Source organism: Perognathus longimembris, chromosome 3 (assembly GCF_023159225.1).
Source record: "Perognathus longimembris pacificus isolate PPM17 chromosome 3, ASM2315922v1, whole genome shotgun sequence".
Classification (NCBI taxonomy): Eukaryota; Metazoa; Chordata; class Mammalia; order Rodentia; family Heteromyidae; genus Perognathus; species Perognathus longimembris.
Genome location: NC_063163.1, coordinates 80,020,576 through 80,048,359, shown reverse-complemented (window position 1 = coordinate 80,048,359; position 27,784 = coordinate 80,020,576). Strand labels below are relative to the sequence as shown.

The 27,784-nt window shown below is 47.3% G+C and overlaps 1 protein-coding gene across 1 annotated transcript in view; it reads left to right on the top strand.

The window, feature by feature from the left end:
* Positions 1-8,582: 8,582 nt before the first annotated feature.
* Positions 8,583-27,784, top strand: part of LOC125349019 (SV2 related protein) — a 43,328-nt gene continuing 24,126 nt past the window's right edge. Inside the window, exons 1-6 of the mRNA XM_048342777.1 lie at positions 8,583-8,628; positions 20,588-20,748; positions 22,054-22,139; positions 22,931-23,029; positions 24,044-24,115; positions 27,509-27,633. Coding sequence (XP_048198734.1) covers positions 8,594-8,628; positions 20,588-20,748; positions 22,054-22,139; positions 22,931-23,029; positions 24,044-24,115; positions 27,509-27,633 — 578 coding nt within the window. The 5' untranslated portion in view covers positions 8,583-8,593. The remainder of the gene's footprint in view (positions 8,629-20,587; positions 20,749-22,053; positions 22,140-22,930; positions 23,030-24,043; positions 24,116-27,508; positions 27,634-27,784) is intronic.

Genomic DNA, 27,784 nt, shown 5'->3' with positions numbered 1-27,784 from the left:
AGTGCTAGCCTTGAGCAAAAAGAAGCCAGGGACAGTGCCCAGGCTCTTGAGTTCAAGCCCCAGTAATGGCAAAAAAAAAAAAAAAAAAAAAAAAAAAAAAAAAGAAAGAAAGAAAAGAAGAGAAAAAAATAAAAGAAAAAAAGATGTATTGGTTCCGAGTGGGTGGCTCACTCCTGTAATCTCAGCTACTCAGGAGGCTGAGATCTGACTATCCGGGTTTGAAGCCAGCCCAGGCAGGAAAGTCTGTGAGACCCTTATCTCCAATTTAAAAAAACAAAAACAGTATAGATGGAGCTATGGCTCAAGTGGTAGAATTCTAGCCTTGAGCAAAAAACCCAGGCCATGAGTTAAAGCCCCAGGACTGGTACACACACACACACACACACACACACACACACACACACACACACACACACACACACATACACACACACACACAGCCAGACACACAACAGAATGACATATACTTCATGATCTTACTTACATTTTAAAAGCTCATTTGTAAATACCAAGCAAGGCCATTACTACTGCACAACACCCCCAGTCTCACAAACAAAATGTCCATACATGTAAGCAAAAAGCAGGAAGAGAAATCCTATGTATTTCAGAGTGAACTATAAAATAACATTTGTGCTCATGAGATTACTTTTTTTATGAACCCCCAAATACTCAGACAGAGCTAATAGAGCATCTGTTTACCACGAGTGGGGCAGAGATGGGGCAACAGAGCTCCAAGGATGTAAGAGAGAGCTATGTAGGGTGCATGGGGCCAGAGATCTAAGGTACAACATGAGGTCCACAGAAAACAAAATTGCATTGTATTTAGGATTAAACAACTATATCTTTGTCACACACAAAAAAAAGTATGGATAAAAAAATGACACATCTGTTCATCTCTTTCATTATAATAACTATCTTACTTGCTACTGGGATACATAAATGCATCATATATCCTTTAATGTCATGCTGAAAACCTCCAATGTGCTCAAAATTGTTTTTCTTAATTACAACAGCTATTGTACAACAATCTCCATAGAGACAGTGCAGAGGTAAATGATAAGCCAAACCTGCCCTGGTGGCTGTGATTCAATGAGGAGAAAATAACTAAATATGGTTAAAGGAAATGAGAGATGGGATGTCCTCATGTGCCCTGTTGGTGCCCATATGGTGCCCTTTGAGAGGCATAAGCATCTGTTTCAGGAAGTCTCTCAGAGGTTTTCTTTTCTTTCCTACTTTTTTCTGTCTCAGCGCTTTCCAAAAAGAAGAGAATCAATTGAGTACCAGTGGCTTCCACCTGTAATCCTAGCTACTCCAGAGGCTGAGACCTGAAGATTGCAGTTCAAAGCCAGCCTGAGAGTCTGAGACTCTTATCTCTAAATAACCACCAAAAAGCTGGAAGTGGAACTGTAGCTCCAGTGGTTGAGTGCTAGCCTTAAGCAAAAAAGCTCAAGTACAGTGCCCAGGTCCTGAGTTCAAGTCCCAGGACTAGGTTTTTCCTTTCAGTCCTGGGACTTGGGACTCAGGGCCTGAGCACTGTCCCTGGTTTCCTTTTGCTCAAGGCTAGCACTCTACCACTTGAGCCACAGTGCCACTTCTGGCCTTTTCTATGTATGTGGTACTGAGGAATCAAACTCAGGACCTCATGTATGTGAGGCAAGCACTCTAGGCCATATTCCCTCTACGCCATATTCCCACTAGGCCATATTCCCAGCCCCTGGCTTCTTTTTGCCCAAGGCTAGTGTTTTACCCCTTGAGCCACAATGCCCCTTCTGAATTTTTCTATTTATGTGGTGCTAAGGAATTGAAGCCAGGGCTTCATCCATGCTAGGCAAGCACTCTACCACTAAGCCACATTCCCAGGCCCCAGCACTAGTTTTTTGGTTTTTTTTTTTTTTTAAGAAGGAAGAAATGAGAAGGAGGAAGAGGAAGAAGAAGAAAAAGAGGAGGGGGAATAAGAGAGAAAATAAAAAGAGGTAAATGGAACAAAGAGTAAAATAGCACCTTACATTATCAGTAAACTCATTAAATTTAAGTGGATTAAATTCTCCAGTTAAAAGCTGGAGATCAGAAGAATGGATAAAACTATACAATCAAACTCTATGTTGTCTAAAGAGTCTCCTTTCTGATTCACAATAGGTTGAAGGTAAATGGGTAAAAGAAGTTAAACAAATAAAAAGAGAGTCAGTATCCTAATGACACACAAAATAGGATCTAACCACAAACATTGTTACCAGAGAAAAGGAATGGCATTTTTAATGACAAAGGGTCAATCCATCAAGAAGATGTAGCAGTTGTAAATGTACTTAATAGAGCCTCAAAGTAAATGTTTGGAGAGCAGATTGAAAGGGGAGATAAACAACTCAATAACAATAGTTGGAGATTTCACTACTCCACTTTCAATAATGGATTGAGCAACTCCACAGAAGGAAAAACAAGAATGGAGCAGCACTAGAAGTCAATACTTGTCCTTCCCTCTTCTGTCCTTTTCCTTTCTTCTTTTCTTCTCTTTCTTTCCTTCTTTTTTCCTCATACCTTCTTCCTTCCTTTTCTTTCTCTTTACTTTTTTTTTGCTATGGTCTCACTATGTAGCCCCAGCTGACCTCATGTTCAAAATCCTGGTGCCTCAGCCTCTTGAATTCAGGGATTACAGGTATATACCACCAAACCTGGCATAAACCCATTCTTTCTAATAGACATTTATAGGGAATTCTTCCCCACAATAGCAGGATATGTTTTCTTTGTAAGAGGTACATATATTCTCTATGTAAACCACATATATTCTCTAATATAAACTATGTGTTTGGGCACAAAACAAATTTTAACAAAATTAAAGGGATTTACTCGACAAATTCTCAAGAGAAAAAAAAGACATTTACCTTTATGAAGTTAAGACATTGACTTCCAGGCTGGGAATATGGCCTAGTGGTAGAGTACTTGCCTTGTATATACATGAAGCCTTGGGTTCGATTCCTCAGTACCACATATATAGAAAAGGCCAGAAGTGGCGCTGTGGCTCAAGTAGCAGAGTGCTAGCCTTGAGCAAAAGGAAGCCAGGGACAGTGCTCATGCCCTGAGTCCAAGCCCCAGGACTGGCAAAAAACAAAACAAACAAAACCCCAAAAAACTATGACAAAAAAAAAGAAAGGAAGAAAGGAAGGAAGGAAGGAAGAAAGAAAGGAAGAAAAACATTGACTTCCTTTTAAAATTGAGTGCAGTTTTCATAATGAATAGATTGTCATCTGAGTAAAAATGGGGTTTAGGGCACAATTGACTGAGGAACTGCTTGTATATAGTGTATGTTTTATATTTTCAGTAGTTTAGACAAAGAATCTCATTCATCTCTATTCAAGTCTCTATGAAGTTGCTTTAACAAAGCAACAGACAAAGGCCTAATATCCGCCATCTATAGAGAACTCAAGAAACTAACCCCCTCCAAACCCAGTAAACCAATTATTAATGGGCAAAGGAGCTAAAGAGAGACTTCACAGGAGAAGAAATAAAAATGACAAAGAAACATGAGGAAATGATCAGCATCCCTGGCAGTAAAGGAAATGCAAACAAAAACAACCTTGAGATATCACCTCACTCCAGTTAGAATGTCCTATACTCTGAACTCAAGCAATAACAAATGCTGGAGGGGATGTGGAGAAAGAAGAACCCTTCCCCACTGTTGGTGGGAGTGCAAACTAGTACAATCACTCTGGAGAACAGTATGGAGGTTGCTCAAAAAACTCAGCACAGACATACCCTATGACCCAGCCATACCACTCCTAGGCATCTATCCTGAACAACAAGATCCAGGATACCACAAAGACACGTGCACATCCATGTTTATCACTGCACAATTCACAATAGCCAAAATATGGAAACAACTCAGATGGCCCACTACAGATGAATGGATCCAAAAAATGTGGTACCTGTACACAATGGAATACTACACAGGGATTAGAAATGATAAAATAGTGGTCAGATCTTGAACAAATAATGTTGAGTGAGACAAGCCTAGAACACAGAGAACAAAGGTGCATGGTCTCCCTGATATGTGGTTCTTGGTTGGGGGTGGGGGAGAACAGTAGAGATCGTGTTTGTAATATGACAAACTTCTTTTCAAATGGTATTTCCACATGGTTTGGTCAGTGACTTTACAGTATGTCTCTAAAACCAAACAATTACTAAATAAACATAAAAAGGTCTAGAATAGACCTATCAGGGGATCACAATAGCTCAACAGCTATGTACATATGATTATATAAGAGGAGGCTAAGCAAAATGAACTCTAAGAGATGGAAACAGGAGGATTTTATTGTTATGTTTAAAATACTAGGTGAATTTCCTGTAGCTTACCCCCTGTGGTCACTGTATATGATTTTTGGTACACTGGATATTGTATATATGCTTATCTGAACTAGGGAACGGAAAGGAAAATGAGGGAGGCTGTAACAAATATGACAAGAAATGTACTCACTACATTATGTAACTGTACCCCCTCTGTACACCACCTTGTCAATAAAATTTAATTTAAAAAAAAGAAGTTGCTTTAAGAATCCAATGGGAAACATCACAATGCCTCATTCTCGCATAAAATAAAGCCCATCTGGCTGGCTGGCTCTTTCTTGTCTTTTTTTCTCCTTTCTTCTCGTTATGTGCAGGTACCAGGGCTTGAATGCAGGGCCTGGGTGCTGTCTCTTAGTTTTTCCTCTACTACTTGAGCCACACCACCACCTTCAGCTTTTTGCTGGTGAATTGGAGATGAGAATCTCATGGGCTTTCCTGCCCAGGCTGGCTTCAAACCACAGTTCTCAGATCTCAGCCTCTTGAGTAGCTAGGATTACTAGCGTGACCTACTGGTACCTGGCCCACTGGCTTTTTTTTTTTTTTTTTTTTTTTTGGCCAGTCCTGAGCACTGTCCCTGGCTTCTTTTTTGCTCTGCCACTTGAGCCACAGCGCCACTTCTGGCCATTTTCTGTATATGTGGTGCTGGGGAATCGAACCCAGGGCTTCATGTATATGAGGCAAGTGCTCTTGCCACTAGGCCATATCCCCAGCCCATTGGCTTTTGGCACAGCCCCATATTCTAAACAGAGGATGTGGTTGGCTGGAGCCAGCTGCGTTTATGACATCCCCACGTCCCAGGCCTGTCTCAAAGATTGGAGTAGAAACTGTTCACAGGCCATATTTTTCTTTATAAATTTAGAGCAGCGGTTGTGAAGCTGGCCCTCCCATAAGCAGCCTCACCTGAGGCCTGAGGAATCAGAAACTCCTCGAAGCCTCTGGAGAGGACAGGCGGCTTAGGCACCTACATATAACCAAACCTCCCTGATGCTCACACACACCCAAAGGTGAAAACTACTGCTTTAAGAAAAAGATGTCAGTGCTTCTGAGACAGTAAAGAACAATGGTGGCAGTTAGTTACTCTCAGAAGGACTGTGCTCCCAGTGGTGTAGGAAGTAGAGCTGATCTAGCAAATGTTGGGGGGAGTAGAGCTAACCCCATCTTGATTAGGGAAACATGGTAGCACTTGTTAAAATGAAGTTAAATATTGGGTCAACTTGACTGCAAAATTCTGCTTCTGTAAATATCTTGCTTAACTTGTTTGTTGCTTGCTCTACCCCCTGCATCAACCCCGTACACCTGTGCTATGCTTTTACCTTTATAAACGCTAGCTCGAGAACTGTTAGGGGTTGCAGTTTCAGCTCCCAAGTCTGTGCTGCGCCCCTGGCCCATCAGTTCGTTTTTTGCCTCCCCAATAAATCCACCTTTTTGCTTGCGACTGTTTCTGAGTGGTGGACTCTTGGAGGGACAAGGAATCTCCTCCCTCAAACCCTGTAACACCAGCTCCCAGGGAGTGTCTCTGGAAAGCCACCAGAGCAGACCCTGGGGGCACAGCAGGCTGTAAAGGATTGCTTCAGGCCACCTGCTCAAGCATGAACAGAACAGGGTGAACAGAGCGAGAGGTAAACCCAGGGAAAAGGCGGCCCTACTTCCCTAAAGAGCTGATGATAATCCTCTTATAAGAAAGCTCTTCACTCAGATGCTGGAACTGAATTTGAACTGCTATTAGACTTTTCAAACCAGCCTTAGTGCTCCAATTCACCCACTTCAAGTTCACAATGTAATGTGTTGTTTTTGTGTAGTCATGGGGTTATGCAATGGTCAGAGCTAATTTTAGAACATTTTTGTTCACTCTGAAAGAAAAGAAAATGCTCATGCATTAGCTGTCAATCCCTGGTGCCCTCCCCTACCTCTCCCTCCAAGAACCATTCCTCCCTGCTTCTTGTCTCTAAGGGTTTGTCTTTTGTGCACTTTTCTTTTTTTTTTTTTTTTGGCCAGTCCTGGGCCTTGGACTCAGGGCCTGAGCACTGTCCCTGGCTTCTTCCCGCTCAAGGCTAGCACTCTGCCACTTGAGCCACAGCGCCACTTCTGGCCGTTTTCTGTATATGTGGTGCTGGGGAATCGAACCTAGGGCCTCGTGTATCCGAGGCAGGCACTCTTGCCACTAGGCTATATCCCCAGCCCCTTTTGTGCACTTTTCTAGAATGAAATTACATAATGTGTGCCTGACTTGTTTCACTTAGTACACATTTCCAAGTTTTATCTACATGATACTACTCCATCTCTTTTTATAGACATAGTAATATTCCACACTATATGTGGATTGCTATGTTGTCTTTATTCCTAGGCCAACACTTGGTTGGTTCCCAATATTTGGCATAACAATAACTGTAAACACTTGTGTGCCATCACAGGAAGGGCTGCTTTTATTTCTCTTGGGAGAAATCTCTAGGAGTTGGGTAACTGGGTGTTGTGTTCACCTTATGCTTAAACTTGTGAGGAACTGCCAAGCAGATATTCCACAGTGTGAGCACTTTTTTTACATTGATTTACAAGAGTGACACTTTGTCCCCGCCTGCCTTTTTTTTTTTTTTTTTTGGCCAGTCCTGGGCCTTGGACTCAGGGCCTGAGCACTGTCCCTGGCTTCTTCCCGCTCAAGGCTAGCACTCTGCCACTTGAGCCACAGCGCCGCTTCTGGCCGTTTTCTGTATATGTGGTGCTGGGGAATCGAACCTAGGGCCTCGTGTATCCGAGGCAGGCACTCTTGCCACTAGGCTATATCCCCAGCCCCCCCCGCCGCCTGCCTTTATTACAGCCACTCAGGCAGATCTACACTGGAATCTCCTGGGAGCTTTGATCTGCATTGTCTGGATGACAGGACTTTGACCAACCATCTTATCATGGGTGTTTTGGTCATTGATATATCCTCTGAGGAAATGTCTGTTTAGCCTCTCATCCTAGCTACTCAGGAGACTGAGATCTGAGTCAGGGTTCAAAGCCAGTCCAGGTAGGAAAGTCTATGAGACTTTTATCTTGAACTACTCAGAAAATGCTGGAAGCGGTGTGGCTCAAGTGGTAGAGCCTTTTGCACAAAAAAAGCTCAGGAACAGCACCCAATCCCTGAGTTCAAGCCCCAGGACCTGAAAAAAAAAAAAAAAAGCAAAGGAAGAAAATGAAATGTCTATTTAGATCCTGGGTATTTTAAATTTTGGAATCTTTGCTTTTGTGTGTATGTGTGAGACGGTCTTGGAGCTTGAACTCATGGCACTGTCCCTGAGATTTTTTTTGCTCCAGGTTAGCACTCATGGGCAACAGCTCCATTTCCTGCTTTTTACTGGTTAATTGGATATAAGAGTCTCACGGACTTTTCCTATCTGAGTGGCTTTGAACCATGATCCTCAAATCTCAACCTCCAGAGAATTTAGGATTACAGGCATGAGCCACCATGCTGAGCTTATTTTCTTGGTTCATGTCACCAGACCTTCGGTTCCAGGATGACAATACTGGGTCCCATTTGTTCTACCATAAAAGCCCAATGCTGATGACAGTACACAGCAGGTGCTTACTCACCCATGAACACATAATAATTTTTAAAAAGGACCATATCCTCTATTTGTTACAGCGACGTGGGTTTTGAAAGATTGATAGCATTAATAAATCCCTACGAATAAACATTCAGAGAAAAATCAGAGAGCCCAAGACATACTTTGGTATCTCCACAGCCCTTTCCCAGGCTGGTACACCTCAGAAGTAGCCCAGGGGAGCCCCAGAAACCACAGAGAGAAGACACCACAGAAACTGAACAGAGAAGGGCTCTCCCCGGCCCATCGCCCCTCCCCGCGCAGCCTGCTAGGCCCTTCTCCTCCTTCTCCTCCTCCTCCTTCTTCTCCTCCCTCTCCTCCTCCACCCTCTCCTCCTCCTCCTCCTCCTCCCCCTCCCCTCCCGCTCCCCTTCCCCTCCCTCTCTCCCCCCTCCTCCTCCCCTTTCTCCTCCTCCTTCTTGCTCCCCCTCCTCCCCTCCTCCTCTCTCCCTTTCTCCTCCCCCTCCCACTTCTCCTCCCCCCTCCCTCCTTCTCCTCCCCCTCCCCCTCCCCCCTCCTCCCCGCCCACTCTCCCAGGTCCCCGCGGTGGCAGCTTTGTCTCGGCGCGGCCGGGCCGCCGCTGGAGCCGCGGCGGGAGCTGTCCGGCGCCCGGTGCTGAAGCGCGTCGCTCGGGAGCCGGGATGTGAGCCATGAGCTGGGCGCAGCCCGGGCAGCGCGGCCATGGAGGAGGACTTGTTCCAGCTCCGGCAGCTGCCGTGAGTACCGCGGGCGGGGTGGGAGGGCCGGTGGCGGGCACGCAGCCTTTCACCCCGAAGCCCGCAGCCCGCGCCTCCCCGCCAGCCGCCTCGCGTGGAAGCTCCACCGTGCAGCGGGAGGGAACGCGGCCTGGAGGAGACGAGCCATTTTCCCACCCCCCGGGCACAGCCGCTTCCACTTCACTGACTCACAGGGATTTTTCACATCCGATCCCGATAAAGGGAAGCCGTGGGTGGTGGGGGGTATCGTGTGCCCCCTCGCCCTCCCCCTTAAAAATCGCGTCCCCATTCTTAAAGAGAGATCTGGAGGACAGTGCTTTAAGAGAGCCGTGGCTGCCGATTGGAAATGTGGACAGAATTGATGAGGGAACGCGTGACATCTGTCCTTTCCAGCCCTTCTCCCGGGCTGTGAAATCCCTGCTTCCTCCCCGCGACACCCCCTTCGTCTGCAAGGTCTTTTGGACAGCAATGATACATAGGAGGTTGCAAATGGTTTCTTTTTTTAAGCGGAGATTCTTTCCTTCCCAGATTGCAGGCTGGGTTAAAGAGCTTCTGTTTATGGAGTGTGTGCATGAGAGGACTGAGCTGGGGGGGAGGGAGGTTGTGCAAGAAATCTCTCTCCTTCTTCTGAATGAAATGCAAGGATCATCCCTGGAGAGTTGGTCAAGAAAATACTCCAGACAGTGAAAGAAAAGACAGGGACCCTGGAAGGGAGAAGAGGGAAGACTTTCAGCATTTTCTTATCACAAGCAGATGCTAGTTCCAAAAGTAAGAGAGGAAGCATGCAAAAAGAATGGTTTGAGAGGGCATTCTGTTTTAACTTTCAGAATCACTAGCCATTTGGATGGCAAAGTAGACTGCATTTGTGTCTGTTGGATGCTGTTGAGCTAGAATGACATTTTATTGTTAGCAGGTGTGGATTTTTCTTGACTTAAAGAAAAGGTGTGTTTTTCCCTCCTGGCTATTAAGGATTTGTCCCAAGTGACTTTTGGGGGTGCCTGGTAGTTTTCTGGGGGCTCTGACTGTCACTGGACAGTCAGAGACTGCAGTGATGATAACTTCACCATCAGTGTAAAGTCCATGTTCATTTGAGAATTTTTAATTAATTTAAATTTCTCTTTGAAGCTTGTACTAACTGATCTACAAACGAGTATACTGCTTACACAAGGGAGTGGATTACTGGTTCTCAGGTCTTGAGATCAGGAGTATAGGAAAAGGCAAATGTTGGAATGGAAATCTCCTAAGCATAGCATACCACTTTCTTTTAAATTAACTATGCTAGATTTCATTTCCTGAATAGCAGTAGAGTTTCTAAGAAAATGTAATATCTATTTTTTTTCTTTTTCTGGTATGGAGACATAAACTCATTCAGGGCCTCATGCTCTCAAGTGGTGTTTGCATTCAAGGCTGGCTCTCTTCTGCTTGGGCCAAAGCTCCACATCTGGCTTTTTGCTGGTTAATTGGAAATAAGTGTCTCTCAGATTTATCTGCCTGGGCTGACTTTGAACTGTGATACTCAGAATAGCTAGGATTACAGGTATGAGTCACCAGCCTTTGGCTGATTATTCTTTTTAAAAAATTTATTAGAAGATCAAACTGTTTATACTGGCTCTGAATCAGGTTTGGGCCCTGATCTTGACTATTACTTTCAGCTTAGTGATGTAAGCAAGCATGTCAACCTTTCTGAGACTCAGTTTCTCTAGTTAGAAAGTTGGTATTGGGGGAGGGGGGCTGGGAATATGGCCTAGTGGCAAGAGTGCTTGCCTTGTATACATGAAGCCCTAGATTCAGTTCCTCAGTACCACCTACACAGAAAAAGCTAGAAGTGGGGGCTGTGGCTCATGTTGGCAGAGTGCTAGCCTTGAGCAAAACGAAGCCAGGGACAGTGCTCAGGCCTGAGTTCAAGCCAGTACTGGAAAAAAAAGGAAAAAGAAAGAAAGTTGGTATTGTGTGGCTGGGAATGTGGCTTAGCGGTAGAGTGCTTGCCTAGCATGAATGAATCCCTGGGTTTGATTCCTCACTGCCACATAAACAGAAAAAGCGGGAAGTGGCGCTGTGGCTCAAGTGGTACAGTGTTAACCTTGAGCAAAAGAAGCTCAGGGACAGTGCCCAGGCCTTGAGTTCAAGCCCTAGGACTGGCAAAAAAGAAAAGAAGGAAGGAAAGGAGGGAGGGAAGGAGAAAGAGAGGGAGGGAGGCAAGGAGGGAGGGAGGAAGGAAAAGGAAATTGGTATTGTGAAGCTGACAGTGCAGTGCAGAGGAGAGTGTGTGTTTAGCTTACTAAGGCCCTGAGTCTGATCCTTACACCAAAAACAAATAAAATTGCAATCATAATAGCACATACTTCAGATGTTTTTGTTTTTTTTTTTGGCCAGTCCTGGGGCTTGGACTCAGGGTCTGAGCACTGTCCCTGGCTTCTTTTTGCTCAAGGCTAGCACTCTGCTGCTTGAGCCACAGCGCCACTTCTGGCCATTTTCTGTATATGTGGTGCTGGGGAATTGAACCCAGGGCCTCATGTATACGAGTCAAGCGCTCTTGCCACTAGGCCATATTCCCCAGCCCCCAGATGTTTTTTTGTTGTTTTTTGTTTTTGTTGCCAGTCCTGGGGCATAGACTCAGGGCCTGAGCACTGTCCCTGGCTTCTTTTTGCTCAAGGCTAGCACTCTACCTCTCGAGCCACAGCTCCACTTCCGGCTTTTTTCTATATATGTGGTGCTGAGGAATCGAACCCAGGGCTTCATGTATATGGGGCGAGCACTTTACCACTAGGCCATATTCCCAGCCCCAAGATGGTTATTTTGAAGACCAAGTGAGATAAATCAGAAATATGTTGAGGGCTGTGGGTATAGCTCAGTGGTAGGAGCATTTGTCTAACATGCACGAGGCTCTAAGTTTGATCTTCAGCACTGCAAAAAGAAATAAATGTGCTAGATACTTGGCAAGCATAAAACATCTAACACAATTAGCTATTTATTGTTGCATCACTATTATTGTGACATCTGAAACACCATGTGTAAAAACAAAATATGTAGGCTCCTTGTTGCCGGACTCACAAATTGCCATTTGAAAGCCTCCAACTACATTTGAATGGAGTCAAAAGAATCTCTGAAATGTATTGACCTCAATTTATAAAAAGGAGGCATAAGCGAAAAGCCTTGTGAGCCTGAGTGGGTTACAAATCACGACTTAGATATTTTTTAAACCATACCTTGCATATATTATGCACAGATTGCAAGCAACAGACTTCCTGAGAACAATATGATTAAAAAGAATTCCGAGTGCCTCTGAGAGGGATGGAACAGACTCAGTCCTGTGGGAGGCCAAGTGTTAATAGATCTCACAAATCGCTTGGCAGTTTACAGGGGTGAGGGGGGAAGGGGTGAGGTCCCTGAGGAGACACTGCCTTCTTGAACTTGGAGCTTACACACAGCTCTGGGGTGGCTCTTTGCAGCGCTCAGGCACCTCCTAGTCCTTCTGTGCCACCCCCAGGGCCAGCTGCAGTGAGAGCTTTGGCATCATATCAATCTTTTGGGTTGTCTTTGTGGAAATGTGCTTTTTATGTTTTCAGGATGATTTTTTGTTTCCAGGACTGGAGATGGAACTCAGTGCCTTTACACATGCTAGCTTAGCACTCATTCTTAAGCTGGGTCCTTCAGCCTTCACATGACTTCTATTCATGAATGACTGGAATTGTTTGTGTTCTCATGGACAGATCCATCCATTCACCCACCTATCCATCCACCCACCTGTCCATCTACCCTTCCACCCATCTACCTACCCATCCATCCATCATTCATCTATCCATCTATATACCCATCCATTACCCATCCATCCATCCATCCATCCATCCACCCATCCTCCACTATCATCCATCCATCTATCCATTCACGCACCTATCCATCCCTCCCTCCCTTCCTCCATCCATCCATGTATCTACCCATCCATTTTTCCATCTGTCCATCCATCCACTTACACATCCATCAATCTACCTACACATCTATGCATCAACCCATCCACCAATCTACCTACCCTTCCATCCATTCAGATACTATCCGTGGCATAAAAGATTCTACAACTAAGACAGAATGGTCATTGTTTTGAGGGTTTTGCAATCTAGAGCTGCACTGCTCACTATGGTAGACACTATCTATATGTGGCTATTTAAAATTTAATTTATAGCCAAGAGCCAGTGGCTCACACCTGTAATCCTAGCTACTCAAGAGGCTGAGAGCTGGAGAAGGGCAGTTTGAGGCTAGCCCCATCAAAAAAGCCAGAGGTAGAGGTGTGGCTCAAGTGGCAGAGTGCCAGCCTTGAGCAGAAAAGCCAAGCAAGAGAAGAAAAGCCTTGAGTTCAAGCCCCAGGACCCACATACATACATACATACACAGTGTCTGTTTATAGATCATCCACCACCACCACCACCCCAACTGGAGCAGCATCTCCTCCATGGGCAACAATGACCATCTTTCCTTTGTATGCCTGTCCCCACGCTCAGCATCCAGCCAGCCCTTAGTCAACACTTATTGAAATAACCAAGCCATGGTGTTGATCTTTTCCAGACTCTCTATCTGGTGACTTCTCATCTCCATGGCAACCTGAGAGGCAGGGATGCTAGCTCCCTTGACTGCTGGGGAAATAGATTGAGAGAAGTGAAGTCACCCACCTAGGGGCACACAGCTAGTGAAGAGCATGGCTGTGGCAGTTCACACTGAAAATCTGCTCACCACACTGGACCCCCGACCCCTCACCCCCAACCGTGGTGGACCATCTGTCCTCATGCAGGACTCTAAGTGCAACCCTGTGGGAATCAGCTCAGTTTAAGCTTCCTGTTCTGTGTGATATATTTGTGAACTCAAGGAAAAGAATTCTAGAAGCTCAGGTGAAAAAACAGAAAACTGTGAAGTCCTGAGATCCATATCTAGTAGCACCAAAATTAAGCAATCCAATAAACAAGTGAATGTGTATTGTTCTTTTATAACTTCCTTATTTAAATATCTTAATCAAGGGCTGGGTATGGTGGCCTCTACCTGCAATTAGGCAGTAGAAATTAGGGAGATTGTGGTTTGAGGCCAGCCTGGGCAAAAAATTAGTGAGACACCTCCCCCCATCTCAACAAAGAAAGTTCACCCATCATCTGGGCTACGAGGCTTATAGGTTGGAAGATAGAGGTCCAACCTCAAGCAAACCAAACAAACAACTCCACCAGCTCACCCCTTTAATACTAGCTACTTCGAAGGCTGAAATTGTGAGGACTGTAGTTCAAGGCCTGGGCCAGCCCAGGCATATACACAAGACCTCCTTCCCAACCAGTGGCTGGGTGCTGTGGCACATGCCTGTCATCCTAGCTATGTGGGAAATGGAGGTATGTCAGGTTCAAGGCAGCCCAGGCAGAAAAGCTGGGACTCCATCTCTATGGAAGAAGCTGAGCACAATGGCACATACCTGTCATCTCAGCAATGGCAGGAAGTAAAACACAAGAGGCTTGAGATCCCGGCCCAATTCTAGGCAGAAAGCAAGACCTTCATTCAAAAATGACTAGAGCAGGGGCTGGGAATGTGGCCTAGTGGTAGAGTGCTTGCCTGGTATACATGAAGCCCTGGGCTTGATTCCTCAGCACCACATATATATAGAAAAAGCCAGAAGTGGCACTGTGGCTCAAGTGGCAGAGTGCTAGCCTTGAGCACAAAAAAAAAAAAAAAGAAGAAGAAGAAGAAGCCAGGGACAGTGCTCAGGCCCTGAGTTGGAGCCATGGACTGGCAAAAAAAAATAACTAGAGCAAAAGAAGGGCTGGAGGTATGGCCCAAGTGGTAGAGTGCCTACATATTAACTGTTATGCCTTGAGTTCAAACCCTAGTACCAACAACAACAAACAAATCAAAGCCTAACAAACTACCCTCATCAAGTCAAAGGTGCTAAGGGAAGGGGGTGATGGTACATGTAAGATCTTTATGTTGACATCTATTTCCTCAAGTTATTATCTCCCATAAATAGGAGAATTATGTAAAAGAAATGTTCCTAACTATTTTAGTAAGGTATAAGCTATATATAAAAATACATACAACAGATGCCAAGAAATATGTGTGAGGAGAACCAGCCTGCTTTCACCCTTATATATTAACATAGACCAGCACTTGCTTTTCATTTCATATTAACCCTTCCCACCTCCACCCCCTTAGCAAATCTTGGCTCATGTTGTTGATAAATATTTTTAGGAACCCAATTTATTCAAAACATAGTCTGGGCCTTTGGGGCATAATGTAATGTCAGAGGTCTCTTTTTCATTTCCATTTGAAGACAAGCCTTAAGAAAGAAACAGAGTTGGGCCTGGGAATGTGGCCTAGTGGCAAAGTGCTCACCTCATATACATGAAGCCTTGGGTTAGATTTCTCAGCACTGCATATAGAGAAAAAGCTGGAAGTGGCACTGTGGCTCAAGTGGTAGAGTGCTAGCCTTGAGCAAAAAGAAGCCAGGGGGCAGTGTTCAGGCCCTGAGTTCAAGCCCCAGGACTGGCAGAAGAAGAAGAAGAAGAAGAAGAAGAAGAAGAAGAAGAAGAAGAAGAAGAAGAAGAAGAAGAAGAAGAAGAAGAAGAAGAAGAAAGAAACAGAGTTTCTAGGTATGGGTGGCTCACACCTATGAGCCCAGCTACTCAGGAGACTGAATCTGAGGATCGCAGCGGAAAGCCAGCCCGGGCAGGAAAGTCTGTGAGGATCTCATCTCCAACTAACCACTAGGAAACTGGAAGGGGTGCTGTGACTCAAAGTGGTAGACACTAGCCTTGATCAAAAAGAGCTCAGGACTCAGGCCCTGAGTTCAAGCCCCAGCACTCACAGAAAGAAAGGAAGAAAGAGAGAAAGGGAGAAAGAAACAAAGAGAAAGAGAAAAAAATTAAAGAAATACAGTTGCCCTTGATTTTAGCAGTTTGCCAGAGGGGGAAAAATGGGAAAAGAGCTTGTAGTTTGAAACTACAGGACACAGGCTGAGCATGGTGATGTGTACCTGTAATCTTAGCTACTTAGGAGGCAGAGATGGGAGGATGGAGGTCTGAGGCTGGCCCTGGGCAAAAGCATGAGACTACCTAAAAAATAAAGACAGGAGAGGGGCACCAGTGGCTCACACCTATAATCCTAGCTACTCAGAAAACTGAGAGCTGAGGATCACAGTTCAAAGCCAACCTGGGCAGAAAAAGTCTCTATGAGACTCTTATCTTCAATGAGTCACCAGGAAGTGGCACTGTGGCTCAAAGTGATAGAGTGCTAGCCTTGAGCAAAAGAGCTGAGGGACAGTGCCCAGATCTGAGTTCAAGCCTCACAACCGACTAAATATAGACAGTAGCTGGTGGGAGTGGGGTGGTGGCATGAGTGGTAGAACACCTGCCTAGCAAACAAGAGGCCCTGAGTTTGAGTTCCAGTACTGCCCACCCCCCAAACCCCAAGCCCTGAAGGTGCTAAGCCATCTCCTCAAAGTCACATTTAATCTAGGACCACAGTCCAGGCAAAGGAGGTGTCGGGGGGGCAGCTCCAGCCCTGGGGGAGGCAGCTCCAGCCCTGGGGGGGGGGACAGGTCCAGCCATCCACCATTCTCTCCTCAGAGTCCAGCCAATCCACTCAGCTTCCCTTCATCTCTAAAAATGCATCGGTAGAGTATGTCAGCAGTCATGGCCTTCTCTCTTTTAGTAATTCTCTGTGTTTCCAACCTGGGAATTTATGTTTCCGATTTAGGGGTCAGGGAGCCCATTTATCCACTGTCCTCTCAGTGGGATCGATTTCACACGGTCCCTGACCAAGCCAGTCCTAGACTCCGAGCCTCAGCTACTGTCCGGAGCCTTCCCCAGACCCAGGGTCTCTGCAGCTTGTCTTACGATGTTGACCCAGTGTGCCTCGTTCTCTTTTATTCAATTTACTTTCTGAGGCAAGGAGTACTAGGGTTCAAACTCAGGAATCCATATCTCATTAAAAATTATTTTTCACCAATAGAAAAATTCTAGAATTCAGATGGATTCTTGGAGGACAGATTGTGGAAGACAATCTTGGCGAAGGTTTTGCACTGGGCAGGGTGATACAAGCCTGTCATTTGTGAGGTGAACAGGATTGCAGTTTGAGATTAGCCAATCCTTGAGACTCCATCTCAACCTATCTATGGCTGGATGTAGCGGTGCATACCTGTAATCTCAACTATGAGGGAAGCACAGAGTCTGGGTGCTGTGGTATGCACCTATCATTCCCAGTGACACAGGGAAGATGATGCAGTAGGATCGAAGTCCAGGGCTGGCCTAGATAGAAAGAGAGGTCCTATCTCAAATATAATCAACACAAAAGGGGCTGGAGGCATGGCTCCAGTGGTAAAACAGTTGCCCGTGAGCACAAGGCTCTGAGTTTAATTGTTCAATCTCAAAATAAAAATTAAATGAAACTCAAAATAAAACCTTTAGAAATGGTGCTGGGGTTTGAACTCAGAACTTCTCCAGTCTTATTGCCCCCCATCTTTAGTTCTTTTTCAGATAGGGTCTCAGGTTTTGGCCTGGGGCTGGTCTCAGACCCAGATCTTCCTCCCTCTGTCTCCTGAGTAGCTGGGATGATGAGTGTGCTCCACTATGTCTGGCTGTCGGTGAGGATGGGGTCTCACTAACTTTCCTCTTGGGTATCACCAAACTGCCTTCCTCCTCATTTCTGCCTTCCAAGTCGCTTGGGTGACAGGTGTGTACTAGCATGACTAGCCTTTAAAAGAAGACAGTTTGCTTTCAAAACCAGGATAAATAGAGAGCTATGGTTGGATCTGGAGAGCCAGTAGCCTCTCGTTATCAGTGAGCCCAAGGCTTTGAGCCAGGCAGAGCTAGGCTTGACCCTTGACTCCATGCCTTGAGCTCTGACCATGGGCAAGTTTTGTGACTTTCGGGGCCTCGCTCTTCTGATACAAGGGTGGTGAGAACCCCATGGCAGCCAGAGCTGTTGTGCACATGGAGTGTTTTGCACAGTGGTACAGGCAGATGGGGTGAGGTATTAGTTCAGCCTCCAGCCCTCTGCTCCCCCCATGCCCTCTCCAAGCCCAGTCTTGGTAACAAAGAGAATTCAAGGGTTGGGAATATGGCCTAGTGGTAAAGTGTTCATCTCTTGTACATGTAAGCCATGGGTTAGATTCCTCAGCACCACATATATAGAAAAAGCTGGAAGTGGCGCTGTGGCTCAAGTGGTAGAGTGCTAACCTTGAGCAAAAAGAAGCCAGGGACAGTGCTCAGGCCCTGAGTTCAAGCCCCAGGACTGGCAAAAAAAAAAAAAAAAAAACCAACAAAGAGAATTCCAAGTCCTTACCAAATTATTCTCATCTACAGAAGCAATGTGACTTTTCATTTGTCTTTTCTCAGAAGTTCCCAAGCAGAGAATGGAAATGAATGGTCCCCTACAGGAGCCCAAAGACTGACTGGGGAGCTTCAGGGAATAATGCAGTACTTAAATAGGCTTTTTTTAACTTTCAAAAAAAAAAAACAAAAACAAAAACAGGAAACACACCAGGTGCTGGTGGCTCATACCTGTAATTCTAGCTACTTAGGAGGCTGAGATCTGAGGATCGAGGTTCAAAGCCAGTCCAGGCAGGAAAGTCTGTAAGATTCTCATCTCCAATGAACCACCAGAAAACTGGAAGTGGTGCTGTAGCTAAAAGTGGTAGAGTGCTAGCCTTGAGCAAAAGAGCTCAGGGACAGTTTCCAGGCCCTGAGTTCAAACACACACACACACACACACACACACACACACACACACACACACACGCTTCCCAGATTTGCCCTCTAGCTGTTCACATAGCCCCATGTGCCATTCAATTCCTAGACATTCCAGAGCAGTCAAAATCCCACAGAAACACTAGACACTGCTGCTTCCTGCCGGACTGCGAGGGTAGAAGATGGCTGCGGGGACCTTCCCTCCTCCAAAAGGCAGAAGTATTGACAGAAGCAGATGGGTAATTGTGTGTGTGTGTGTTTGTGTGTGTGTGTGTGTGTGTGTGTGTGTGTGTGTGTGTAGCTTGAATTTGGGGCTTGGGTGTGCTCCCTTAGCTTTTTCACTCAAGGCTGACACTCTACTACAAAGCCACACCTCCCCTTCGAGCTTTTTTCCGGTTGATTAGAAATGAAGAGTTTCTTGGACTTTCCTGGCCAGCTGGCTTCAAACTGTGACTTTCAGACCTCAGCCTCCTGAGTAGTTAGGATTACAGGTGTGAGCCACTGGCACCCAGCCAGACAGTGTAATTTTACCTCTGTGTCATAGAAGAAGAAAGTGCTGCTGAGAAAAACCAAAGATGTCCCCAGAATAACAATAAATTACAGCGAGAGGACCTCCATGGGTGGGCCACACCTGTAACCCCAGCTACTCAGGAGGTGGAGACAGGAAGATGACTGGCAGAGGTTGGCCCAGGCAAAGCCAGGAAGTCCTTATCTCCAAAACAAGCTGAAAGGGGGGGTGGGGTGGGAAATGAGGGAGGAGGTAATAAATTGGATAAGAAATGTTCGCACTACCTTACTATGAAATTGTAACCCCTCTGTACATCACTTTGACAATAAATAAATAAATAAATTTTAAAACAAACCAGCTGGAAGGCTGAACATGTGGCTTATGTGACAGGATACTAGTCTAGCAAGTGTAGGTCACACTGGGCGCTGGTGGCTCATGTCTGTAATCCTAGCTACTCAGGAGGCTGAGATCTGAGGATTGTGGTTCGTAGCCAGCCTGGGCAGAAAAGTCCCTGTGAGACTCTTATCTCCAATTAACCATTCCCAAACTGGAAGTGACTCTGTGGCCCAAGTGGTAGAGCGCTAGCCTTGAACACAAAGAGGCTCAAGGACAGCGCCTAGGCCCAGAGTTCAAGACCCACAACCACCACCACCAACAAAAAAGTACAAGTCCCTGAGTTCAGTCCCTAAGACTGCAAGGAAAAAATAAAAGCATAAAAGAGGGAATCAGATAGCACAGATCTGTGTAGTGTCAAGCCAGATGTCTAGAGGGCCAGACCTGGGGGGTGGGGGAAAGACCAGGTATGGAGGAGGCAGTGCAGGTGGAAGGTAAGTAGCAAAAGACCCAGGGGGCTCAGGCCTGGAGTATCTGGGAGCCAGGGAGATGATGGTCACCTGGGTAGTTCCTGTTCTGTCCACAAGGGGTGCCACTTCCATGGGCTCGGGCCACAGGTGGGTTCAAATGATGACTGGGTGTGCTACTTTTCCAAGGGCGGTAGAGAGGTGGAATTTGTTGTTGGTGGTCATGAGGCTTGAACTCAGGGCCTGGGTTCTGTCCCTGAGCTGTATTTTGCTCAGGGCTAGTGCTCTATCACTTTGAGCCACTGCTCTACTTCCTATTTTCTGGTGGTTCATTAAAGGAGATAAGAGTATCATGGAATTATTGCCCAGGCTGGCTTTGCACTGTGCTCCTCAGATCTCAGCCTCCTGAGTATTTAGGATTACAGGCCTGAGCTACCAGCACCGGGTATGAATGTGGAATTTTATATGAATTCTTACAATTCAAAGATATTGGCATCCAGTTTAAATTTAAAAAACAAAACAAAACTCAGTGAACTTCTGTGGCCTACAAACAGAGGGTGTGGGCTAGGGCCTGGGGCAGGGATGCCCGGTGTCAGTCAGCGATGGACCTCCTTTCTGAGGGGCTCCATGCCACGACCCTAGCCTGGCAGGCGCCACAGTCCACTCTGGGGGTCACCAGGAACTTGCCTATATGTGTCTTCTCAGAGTGTGTCAGCTATGAAGCCAGGCGGGGTGGGTCGTCTAAAGGGCTTTCAGGTCCAGAGCAAAGGTCCCCCCAAACACACACACGCGCGCGCGCTATACACAAAACCTAAGCCATAGAAATGCCAGCCTCCACGCGCTCCGGGAGGCAGCCTCTCACCTCTCCTGGGCTCCCAGGCCCGTGGCTGCAGGCCCAGGGCACGAGCCCCCTTACTGGGGGCTGAGCTCGCTGTCTCCTGCAGAGTGGTGAAGTTCCGGCGCACCGGGGAGAGCGCGAGGTCGGAGGAGGACGGGGCCTCTGGCGAGCATGAAGTCCAGATCGAAGGCGTCCGCGCGGGCCTAGAGGCCGTGGAGCTGGACGACGGGGCCGCGGTGCCCAAGGAGTTCGCCAACCCCACTGATGGTGAGAGGCCTGCGGCCAGGCCGCCGCCCGGGCTCAGTCAGCTCTCAGGAAGGGGCACAGGGAGGGCACAGGGGGCCCCGGAGGGGGCACTGGAAATGGGGGTGTAGCCCACATGGTTCAGCCACCAAGCAAGGGTGTGTCACAATCCCTGCCAGGCAGTGCCACCACACACTTCACTGAGGACAGAGCAATAATAGTGGTGATGATGGTGGTGATGGTGGTGGTGGTGGTAATGATGGTGATGATGGCCATGGTGGTGATGGTGGTGATGATGATGGTAGTGATCTTCACTCAGATTTCACAAGTTGGTCTGTTCCACTACCCCTGCATACCCAAGTGTGAATGTGAACATTTAATTCTCATGAAGATGGAAGATATAAATTATAAAAAGACAAACATCTAATTTCTCCCCTCCTCCTATCTGAAGACAGCAAAAATTGAAAGTCATATATATGCACATATATACATATAGTCTATACATATACACACGAACGTATGAATTTCTAGGAATAGGTTCATACTAGTTTCTTCTCTTTCTGCTTCTTGCAGTACTAGGGCTTGAACTCAGGACCCTGCACTTACTAGACAATTGCTCTATCACTTGAGCTAGGCCCCAACTCCTTTTTGCTTTCATGTTTGTCCGTTCGTTTTTTCAGACAGGGTCTAGCTTTTTGCCTCAGCTTGCCTAGACTGCGAGCTTCCTGTTTACATTCCCAACCTAGCTGGATGCCAGGCGTGTGTCACTGTGCCCAGCTGTTTACTGATGTGCTCTTACATACCTTTTTATTTGGGTTGGCCCTGAATCACAATCCTCCCAATCTTAGCCTCCTTTCTTTTGTTTTGTTTTTGTTGCCAGTCCTGGGCCTTGGACTCAGGGCCTGAGCACTGTCCCTGGCTTCTTTTTGTTCAAGACTAACACTCTGCCACTTGATCCACAGCGCCACTTCTAGCTTTTTCTATATATGTAGTACTGAGGAATCGAACCCAGGGTTTCATGTATACGAGGTGAACACTTTACCACTAGGCCATATTCCCAGCCCTCTTCAGTCTCCTTAATAGCTAGGATTTAGGCGAGAGCCACCATGCCTGCTGGCACATTCTTTTTAACAGTTGGGTCGCATTTCATAACATGATATATGTGTGTGTATATCGTAATTCATTCTGGGTCTGCTAGTCTTCCCGATAGTAAATGGCGTCCCTTGGGGGGAAGGATGCACTTCTGGGATGGTGACTGCACTAGACACGGCCGGGACAGTCAGTGTTTATGCTGTACATCGATTCCGCCTCCTTCTCTCTCCTTTCCAGATACCTTCATGGTGGAAGATGCGGTGGAAGCTATTGGGTTTGGAAAGTTCCAGTGGAAGCTGTCGGTTCTCACTGGCTTGGCTTGGGCAAGTATTTGGAGGAGTGAACAGTGAATAGTGGCCTCACACATGCCTGGGGAACCCCTCATGCTGCTCAAATGGGTTTCCATGCAGGTTCCAGAATCCATTCCCTCCCCCCCGCCCCCCAAAAAAAGACAGTTTAGATTTTACTTTAAGGAGTGCACTGTGATCCTTGGATCTTAGCTTCCTGAGTAGCTAGGGTTACTGGGGTGAGCCACCTGTGCCCAGCTTCTCCAGTCTGCTTTTGAACTCTCATTTTTATTATTCTGTCCAGTCCTGAAAAGATATTTAGTTTCTGGAGCTTTCTAGTATGTTCTAATGCATTTTATTTACTTGTTATTATTGAGGTGTTATACAGAGGGAGGGTACCATTTCATAAGTCAGAAAATGAATACATTTCTTTCTTTGGACAATGTCACCCCTTCCTTCATTTTCCCCTGGTTTAAAAAAAAAAAGTCACATTTGTTAAATATCCAGAGAATTCTACACAGGCGGCCCACCATCCAAAAATAAACTAGTGTTTATTTACATCAAGGGTGAAGGAAGCATTTTCTTTCTACCTGCATGGAAACGTTAGAAATTAGATGCCTTCCTGTTTCATTTGGGCACTGTCTATAAGTTGTTTTTTTGCTGCTGTCGTTAAACACAGGAAAAACGGAACACATCCCCCATCTCTGTGGAGCCCTGCATGGTAGTATAGGGTTTTGACCACTGGAGGGCGCCCGCACGACTCTCCCAGCACAGGGTGGTACTGGGATTTGAACTCAAGGCCTCACCTGCCTCCTTCCCCCCTGCAGATGGCAGATGCCATGGAGATGATGATCCTCAGCGTCCTGGCACCACAGCTGCACTGCGAGTGGCAGCTTCCCAGCTGGCAGGTGGCACTGCTGACCTCGGTAAGGCCAGGTGTGGTGGTGTCCACTTCTGGTCCCCTGGGTGGCCTTGCAGGATGTCCCCAGTCCCCTGGGTGGGACTTCCTGTCATCCCTCCCACCCTCACCTCCCATCTCCTGGCTGGTTCACAGCACACTGTGTCCCCCCCACCCAGAGGTCCAGTCCTGGCGGCCCCAGACATCTACCGTGGACCACCCCCACCTGCAGGCCCCACCCCCCCCTCAGCTAGCTCCTCTTACCCAGCGGTGGTTTGAAGATTAAAGCCAGCACAGCGACTGGCCCATTGAAGGTGCTGAGAAAGAATACCTAGTGCTGCTGTCTGGACTGGGGGCCCAGAGGAGAGAAGGGCAGGACCCTCTGCTTTTGTTGGGGGATGGGCTTTCTGAAAGGGAGGGGAGTGGCCGGGCCAGTGTGAAGATCACCCCAAAGCTAATGGTTAGTGACCTCCAGTAGAAACGACATGCATTGCTTAGTCTACAGTGCACCTTGTAATCCCGCTACCCCGAGGAGGCGGTGAGACACAGAGAGGCTGAGCCAGTCCCTCAAGGCCACACAGCCTGGCTAGCAGCGGAGACAGTAATTGTTAACATAGGAGAGTGCGGGTATTATCATTAGTAGCATTGGTATTGAGGGCCATCTGGGCACTACTTGGGCGCCTGCTTCTGTGCCTCTCGGCATGAGGTCAGCAATAGGCCTCATGGCTTGGTGACATGGCCACAGAAGTGTGACCTCAAGCCCAGGCTGGGCGGCTTCCGCCTGTCATCCGGAGGATTGGGTTGGAAGGCAGGCAGTTCAGCCAGGAAAAGTCCATGAGACGCCACCTCCGAGTAGCCAGCCAACACCTCCATAGCTGGAAGCCTGACGCTCTAAGAGCCAAGTGAGTTGGGAAGCTGTAAGTTCAAACCCCAGCACCACCCAAACCCAAATTATAAACACCAGCGTCCATGCCTGGACCGGCCTATCCTTCCTGGTGCGACGTCAACATCTCTCTCTCTCTCTCTCTCTCTCTGCCCCCAGGTGGTCTTCGTAGGCATGATGTCCAGCTCCACGCTCTGGGGCAACATCTCAGACCAGTATGGCAGGAAAACAGTAAGGCAACCTCCTCCCAACGCACATGTGCTCTGTGTTCTCCCAGCACAGCCCCACGGGGCCCGTGGGTGGGCATCTCAGAGTTCGATGATGCTCCCAGGCCAGCGGGGGTCCCCAGGACACCCTTCCGCCCTCCCAGGGCCCCTGCCTGCAACTCTAGATGGCTGCCATCTGCTGCCTTCCCACCTCCCTGCCGGGGTCGCTGCCTTGTCACCCCTACTGTGGTGGTGCACCCCTCTAAGACCAGCACTCAGAAGGCAAAGGCAGGAGGGTTGAGAGTTCAAGATCAGCCTGGTTGATACAGAGAGACCCGGAATCAAAAAGTAGGAAAAGGGGCTGGGAATATGGCCTAGTGGCAAGAGGGCTCCCCTCATATACATGAAGCCTCTAGGTTTGATTCCTCAGTGCCACATATATAGAAAAGGCCAGAAGTGGCGCTGTGGCTCAAGTTGGCAGAGTGCTAGCCTTGAGAAAAAAGAAGCCAGGGACAGTGCTCAGCCCTGAGTCCAAGGCCCAGAATTGGCAAAAAAAAAAAAAAAAAAAGTAGGAAAAAAGCCTGGTGCCAGTGACTCAGGCCTAGACCGTAGCTATTTCAGAGGCTGAGATCTTAAGCCATCCTAGGTAGACAGGTCTGAGACATTCTATAGCCATTAATCAGCAAAAAGCCGGAAGTGAAGATGTAGCTGAAGTGGTAGAGCATCAGCTTTGAGTGAAAAAGCCAAGAGAAAGTGTGAGGCCCTGAGTTCAAGCCCAGTATTGGCTCAAAAAAAAATTCAAGAAAAGAAAAAAAAAAGAGCCTGGTTCTGGTGGCTCACATCAGTTATCCTAGCTACTCAGGAGGCTTAGATATGAGGATCATGGTCCAAAGCCAGCCTGGGCAGGAAAGTCCGTGAGACTCTATCTCCAATGAAATACCAGAAAACCAGAAGTGGTGCTGTAGCTCAAATGAGTAGAACACTAGCCCAGAGCAAAAGAAACTCAGGAACAGTGCCCAGGCCCTGAGTTCAAGCCCAACAACAGACAAGAAAAATAAATAAATAAAAGGATGGAGAAAGGGAGGAAAGGATTCTTGAATATGAAGCAGTAAGAACACATCAGCTCTTCCTCTTGGGCCTCATTTTCCTTGTTGCTACCAGAGGAAGTTAGAATAGGTCATCATGGAGTTTAATAGGGAAAGGAGGAATGAAGAGGAAGAGGGAGGAGAGAGGAGGGGACAGGAGAGGAGGGGACTACTCTCCTCCTGAAAATTAGGAAGCTGAATGGGGTGAGGGATGAGTTTCAAAGCCATGTGCCCCTCCCCCAGTGACTTCTTCCAGCTAGGTTTTACTCACTAGAGTTTCAAAAACTTCCCTAAATAGTGCCACCAGCTGTGGAACAACATAGGAGTCCTTTAAAGGGATACAACATTTCCAAACTGTCACAAAAAAGTCGAAGCATGGATTTGAAGAGCCAGAAAAAAAATCCATGGAACAGTGCTGTGATGGATTAGTGATGCCTGCCCCAGGCACAGGGCCCATGATGGGGCGTGACTGCTACTCACTGAAGAAAGAAGCCACACTTATCTTGTTCTCTACAACAGTCCAGGGCCTGACACAGTACCTGGTTCATCACAGATCTGCAAAAAGAACAATACTTCCAGGCTGCTGCTTTCTGTCCCTTTCACAGCAGCAGCTGACTCTGCTGATGAATGTTCTCAGTTTGCTTGAAGCTGAGGGCCCTGACTGCCCTGGAACAAGTTTGAGTACTCTGCCATCATGGGCAGAGTTCACCTCTGTGTTCCTTGGGGAGAATGCTGAGGAGAACAATGGAAGCCTGAATTTTAAAAACACTTGTAGATGGTGTGTGTGTGTGTGTGTGTGTGTGTGTGTGTGTGTGTGTGTTGCCAGTCTTGGGGCTTGAACTCAGGGCCTGGGCACTGTCTCTGAGCTTCTTTTTGCTCAAGGCTAGCTTTCTAGCTTTGAGCCACAGCACCACTTTCGGCGATTTTTATTAATTAATTAATTAATTAATTTTTTGGTGGTGGTTCACTGGAGACAAGAGTCTCACAGACTTTCCTGCCCAGGCTGTCTTTGAACCGTGATCCTCAGAGCTCAGCTCCTGAGTAGCTAGGATGACAGGTGTGAGCCACAGGTGCTCGGCAGTAGCTGGGTTTTTAGTAAAGACATGAATGTGGCTGCATTCTCCAGCATTTAGAAGAATGAGGAGGGGGACATTTGGCCGTGTCTGGACACATTTTGGGCTGTGTGCTCCTAGCCCCTCGATAGTGGAAACTGAGGACTCTGCCCAGAACCCCACAGTGCTACACTGCCAGTACAGAGAAGGAAGGACCCGGCCAAGGTACTGCTGGCGAGACTGACAAAGTGGTGGAAATACACTGCAAAGCCAAATCGCAGTGTTTCAAAGAGCTCATCTCACACCTCCTTCTTCATCACCGGGAGGAGGAGGGGGACTCCTAGCCCGCCTCTGGTACCTTCCTTAAAGTTGCTTGTATTGGCCAGTGTGCTGCTCTGCCTTTGCCTGGAGACCATGTGGGCTCCTGGGAAGGCCAGTTCAAATTCCAGCTTCCCCCTTGCAGACCTGTCCCCTTGTGTCTCAGAGTGCTCATCTGAATGTGGGAGAAAATAGCCTCTCCCAGGGGCTATTCCAAAGAGGAAATGGCTTTGCCCAGAAAGTTCTTGGCACTGAGAAAGAATTCCATATCTGTCTGTTATTCGCAGCACTTGCCAAGCCCATGTGGAGCCCAACGATGGATGCAGAATTAAGTAGTGTTTGTTTGTTTTTGTTTTGTCTGCCAGTCCTGGTGCTGGAACTCAGGGCCTGAGCACTGTCCCTGGCTTCCTTCTGTTCAAGGCTAGCACTCTACCACTTGAGCCACAGCACCACTTCCGGCTTTTTCTGTTTATGTGGTGCTGAGAAATTGAACCCAGGGCTTCATGCATGCTAGGCAAGCACTCTACCACTTAGCCACATTCCCAGCCCCTTAAGCAGTGTTAAGATGCAGGCGTGTCTGCCTACAGAGCCTGCGTGTGACCTTCCCTGGGACCTTGGAAGTGGAAATGAACTCTCCCACAGAATGTAGTTGATTGGTTGGGATGTCCATCCATCTTCAATAGCCTGGGCTTGGGGGTAAGGGGCTGCTCATGGGTTTGCCACCACTCTCTTGGCTAGATAGTTACATTCCACCCTAACATGATGCTGGTGGCCCCCCATGTGGCAGAGCTCCTGTGGTCAGCTGGATTCCAGCTACACCGCAGGCAGCAGGGAGCTGGCCGCCATTAGAAAGCTTCTGTAGCCTGGTTCCAGCCTTGTGCCAGCTGCATGCTAGCCCCTACAGGCAGATCAGGTGGTGCAGGGCCCTGGTGGAACCTGTGACTGGGATCTCCCTTCCTGCAGGGGCTGAAGATCAGTGTCCTCTGGACCCTCTATTATGGCATCCTCAGTGCGTTTGCACCCGTGTACAGCTGGATCCTGGTGCTTCGAGCCCTGGTGGGCTTTGGGATTGGAGGAGTCCCCCAGTCGTAAGTAAATTCCCCTCACCATCCAGGCAGGCAGGCAACTGGTCAACCTTACCTACACACAGGCTCAAAAACAACACAGACCAAGCCAGGTGCTGGTGCTTTGTGCCTATAACACTAGCTACTCAGGAGACTGAGATCTGATGATCGTGGT